Source organism: Otolemur garnettii, unplaced genomic scaffold (assembly GCF_000181295.1).
Source record: "Otolemur garnettii isolate 467f Iridium unplaced genomic scaffold, OtoGar3 scaffold00001, whole genome shotgun sequence".
NCBI classification, from domain to species: Eukaryota; Metazoa; Chordata; class Mammalia; order Primates; family Galagidae; genus Otolemur; species Otolemur garnettii.
In genome coordinates, this window is record NW_003852396.1 from 25,426,560 (window position 1) to 25,431,514 (window position 4,955).

The 4,955-nt window shown below is 51.1% G+C and overlaps 1 protein-coding gene across 1 annotated transcript; it reads right to left on the reverse strand.

Annotated features, from left to right (window-relative positions):
- Nucleotides 1–1,039: 1,039 nt before the first annotated feature.
- Nucleotides 1,040–2,242, reverse strand: B3GNT6 (UDP-GlcNAc:betaGal beta-1,3-N-acetylglucosaminyltransferase 6). Its single transcript, XM_003780879.2, has one exon. It carries the CDS (start codon nt 2,240–2,242, stop codon nt 1,040–1,042), a length of 1,203 nt encoding a protein of 400 aa, XP_003780927.2.
- Between the last annotated feature and the right edge of the window lie 2,713 nt (nt 2,243–4,955).

Below are 4,955 nucleotides of genomic sequence, written 5' to 3' on the forward strand. Positions count from 1 at the left end.
CTGCTTTCCCTGGCATGTCACACCTCCCACTCCCTGCCCCCAGATCACCACCCAGCTTTGTTTTCCAAGGCTGATTGACACCGACACCCAGACCCTGGCAAAAAGCCTGTCTTTACTGTCTGGGAGGGAGGGCTGGCTGGCAAGTATATACCGGCAAGGACCCAAACAGCCATTAGCTTTGGTCAGGGTGAGTGTGGTGGGGACTACAATGGTCTGTTTTCTGCAAATGTCTACATGGCCTTGGATTAGTCATTGTCCCAACTGAGGCTCAGATTTCCACTTTGCACAGTATAGATTTTGACCTCAGAGGGATACTGAGGCAGTGGTGGGAAGAAGGCTTTCAGAAGCCCCTCAGACCCAAGTGATGGCTGACTTCTGAGAAGGGATTCATCTGATGACTGTCAGCCCAGCTCTAGCTCTGTCCTCTGTGTTTGTAGAGGAAACCATGGAAATGACAGCTCATATTTGTACCACACTTGCTCCACTGCCCACCGTCTAGTCAGAGTTGGGGAGCTGGGTGTCCCAGAGAGCTTGTAGAGGGGACACTGGGGCCAGGTTTGCAAGGAGGAACAGATGTTCCTGGCCCTTAACCCCACTAGCTGCATATTAGGCTCACCTGAGGAATTTAAAAAATATCTGCACTTGTGGCTCAAAGGAATAGGGCTCCAGTCCCATATGCTGGAGGTAGTGGGTTCAAACCCAGCCCTGGCCAAAAACTGAAAGAAAAAAAAAAAGAAAAGAAAAAGAAATCTATCTATCTATCTATATCTATATCTATCTATCTATCTATGTGTCTGGAGTCACCCCAGGCCAACAAAACCAAAACCTTTGGTGATGGGGCCAGTACTTAGGTATTTCCCAACCTCTACCCCGACCCCAGCCAGCTTTTAATCCACAGCCAGCTGTTTCGATGCGCACGGCTGGGTGGTAGGGGCAGAAGATAATCCAGAGCAGGAAAAGACGTTCTCAGCATGGAACCCATCACGGGAAGAAGCCCTGGGGGCTGAGGCTGCTCATCCACCCAGCAGCCCACCCAGCCTCAGGAGACGATGTGTCTCTGGCCACAGCTCAGCGTAGGCCTGCTCAATGCCTTCCACATGAGCAGCATCTCGTAGGGTGTAAAGCGGTGCACAAGCAGCAGGTCGCGGTACATGCAGGGGTCAAAGGAGTCGTGAAGGACGCCTGGCAGCCGCACACCGAAGGGGCGGATGCCCTCGTGGCCCCTGGGCTCCAGGCCAGCGCGCTCCAGACACATGCCCATGTAGGCATCGTCGATGGGGAAGAGTGGGATGTGGCGGGCTGCCGCGTGCAGGGCCCGGGCGGTGGGGCCGGACAGGAGGAAGCCGCCGCCGCTGCAGTACACCGGGTAGACATTACCCGGGAAGAGCTGCGGAGGCACGAAGTACTTGCTCCGGCTGTCGCGGATGGGCACCGAGCCCTGCATGAGCTGCCCGGTGAACAAGTGTTCATCCGGCGGCAGCACCTGCAGGAAACGGAGCACGTTGACCGTGTGCACGAAGACGTCGTCGTCGCAGCTGAGCAGGAAGCGTGCGCGCGGACAGTGCTCCGCCAGCCAGTCCATTAGGAGCACGTGCTTGAGCGTGAGGTTGAGGAAGGTGTCGGTGAAGGCCCACTGCAGCATGTCGCCGTGCTCCCGCGCCTCCAGCCCCACTAGCTCCGCCAGCCGCTTGGCGCGCTCCGCGTCCCCGGTCTCCGGAGTGCCCAGCAGGAAGAGGCGGCGCACAGGCAGCTGGCGGTAGCTGCGTTCTTGCCCCCACGTGCGCCGGATGAGGTCCCGCCGTTCGTAGTGCACTGGCGAGGACTTCACCGCCAGGAGCAGGAAGACGCCGCGGTCGCCCTGGCACTTAGCTGGGGCATCCCAGAGCAGCGGGAAGTGGCGGCAGTGGCGGTACCGCAGGAAGTCTTGGATCCGCGCGGGTAGCTGCTCGAAGTCAGCTATGGTGTTCGCGGAGGTGTTGGCCACGCATTGGGGTCCTGGGGTGAGTTGCGTGACACTGGGGTTCATAGGCTGCGTGGTGGCCGAGGGCGCATCGATGGGGCGGTCCCTCTTCTCCTCCGGCTGCTGGGACCTCGGGGCTTGGAGAAGCCACTGCTGCAGTGCCAAGAAACTCATGCCCACTAGAAAGGAGGCCAGAGTCTTGAGGTTTATGGGCCTGCACCTGGGAAAAGCCATCTGTGGGGTAAACTGAGATAGCAGTGAGCTAAGAGTCGTCTTTGACATCAGGGGGACGCACCCTTTCCCTGACACGTCTCTCCCAAAATCTGGTCCCAGATCCTTTTCAACTCTGCTGTTAAAGAGTTAAAAAGGAACCCAAATTCAAGATTACAGGTCAGCATCTCAGAACTCTCATGGTCTGGAATATTCCCCTGACCTGAAGATCTGTGTGTCTTATTGCCTACAGACAACCTGCTCTTTCCACCCCATGCCACTTAGGCTGGCAGATTCACCATGGCCAAAGTCGTCTCTGTATTTTAGTGAACACATATCCTACTTTTCCTACTACCTCATTTCACCCAGTTGCTCCCCCAAAGCTCTCTTTCCCGCCCTCCTTAGCTTATATCCACTGCCTACATCATGTTGATTCTGCATTATACCTTTGCTTCCTGTTTGCTCTCCATCTCTGTCCAGCCTGGTTTCTCTTTATAATCTATTCCCTGCGTTGCCACCACAGTCTAGGAAGCGGGAGGTCACAGCCGGGCCCTCTCCTGTATATAGCACGCTCAGGTGCACCTCAGGCCTGGCTTTCATGAAGGCCTCCTAGGAAAAATCCCAGATTGTAACAGCCTTTCCTGTATTTAACTGTGCCCTGCTAAATTCAGTCACATCAGTTTTGCATATCAAACCGCTCCCTTCTTAAAAGAGACTCCACCTGGCTTTCCCCCTTCCTGGTTGACCATATTGCTGAGTCCCTTTGTTCGATTTTCCCTAACCTCTCTAATAAGCTTTCATAGTGGAAAGTCTCCAGGGTTCTTAGACACTCATTTTACCCTTGTCCAAGATGGTCCTCTTCTGCACCCATAGGGCATCCAAGCTCCAGAGCTTTATTTCCACCTGTTACTTAACAGCCCCAGGTGGCTGCCCACAGCCACCTTGGATGAACCTGAACTCTCATTTTCCTCCCCAGATCCACCCAAGAGTGCCACCATCTACTGAGTTTTTTAAGCCAAAAACCTTGCTTGATTCCATCTTATGCCTCGTTTCCCTACCCAAGCTCAGTCCATTCAAACTTCTAAATATTTCATTGACCTACACACTTCTATTCCCTCTATTAGGAGGTTAATCAGAACATCTCCTGCTCAGATGAAATAGCTTCCTGCCTGGTTTCTCCACACACTTTCTTGCTCCCATCGCTCCTCTCCTGCAGCTAGAATCACCTTTGAACAGATTTACATGCCAGTTCTCCTGTTCTTTTCCTTAGCTTCCTTAGGATCCAACTAGCCTTTCCATTAGCCAAGCCATAGGCAAACCTCTTCCTACCTTGAGGCATTTCCTTGTGCTGTTGCCCTGGCTGGACTGAACTCTCCCTCCCTCCTTTGTTACCTAAGGCTTATTCATCCTCTGGGTTGGCTTGAAAAGTTATATCCTTGGGGAAGCTTTAATGAAGCTCAAAGGAAACCAGGTACCCTGTTAGGCATTCCCAAAGCATTATTTGTTTAAAGTTAACCTTTCTTGGCTGGGTAGAGTGGCTCACGTCTGTGATGGTTTGCTGGAATTCGGGAATTCGAGAACATCCCTGAGTATTCTACTAAAAATAGAAAAGCTAGCCAGGCATCATGGTGGGTACCTATAGACCCAGCTACTTGGGAGGCTGAGACAAGAGGATTGCTGAAACCCAGGAGTTTGAGGTTGCTGCAAGCTATGATGCCACAGCACTCTACCCAAGGTGATAGAGTGAGATTCTGTCTCAAAAATACAAAAAAATAAAGATTACCTTCCCTTCCTGTATGTACACATCTTGAGGGTAGAGATCACATCTGTGTTATTCACTGTTGTATACCCAGTGCCTGCTTAGGGTGGGAGGTAGGACAACAGTGGTGGAAAATGCTGGTTGCCTGGATTCAAATTCCACATCCTGGCTCCACACCTGTGGCTCAAGTGGCTAAGGCACCAGCCACATATATCTAAGGTGGCGGGTTCAAATCCACCCCGGGCCCGCCAAAACTACAATGACGGCTGCAACCAAAAAATAGCCGGGTGTCGTGGTGGGCGCCTGTGGTCCCAGCTACTTGTGAGGTTGAAGCAGGAGACTCGCTTGAGTCCAGGAGTTGGAGGTTGCTGTGAGCTGTGATGCCATGGCACGCTACCCAGGGAGATAGCTTGAGGCTCTGTCTCAAAAAAAAAAAAAAAAAACCAAATTCCACATTCATCACTGTCTAGCTGTATGATTCTGAGCAAGTCGATTTATATTCTCTAATGCCTATTTCTTAATAGTTATTGTAAATAACTCTCTAATGCCTATCTCTTAATATGCGTAAAGAACTTGGCATGGTACTTGGCATGTAGTAAGTACTATAATAGCTATTATGATTATCAGGTGGCAATAAGTAGTTGTTGCATGACTACTTTTCCCAGAGTATATGCTTGATAAATATTTTCAGACAGAATAGTTTGTACATGGTGTTATTTGATTGAACTCTGGTGCTTGTATAGTCCATACATAATGTCTATCACAGGGTGGACACAAAGCAGGTGGTAAGTGAAAGAATGGCAGGAGTTAAGTATAAATATCAGTGGGAGAGCCTTGCATAAGTATCAGTATAATCCCCGAGTTCCCATTAGAAATACTAGATATGGTACTATGTAGTCTGTTGCTCTTTTTAAAATATTATTATTATTATTTTTGAGACAGAGCCTCAAGCTGTCCCCCTGGGTAGAGTGCTGTGGCATTACAGCTCACAGCAACCTCCAACTCCTGGGCTCAAGCGAGTCTCTT

What these genes read in the sequence shown, in the direction of transcription:
- B3GNT6 (XM_003780879.2), bottom strand. Translation starts at nt 2,242, where the DNA reads ATGTCAAAGACGACTCTTAGCTCACTGCTATCTCAGTTTACCCCACAG.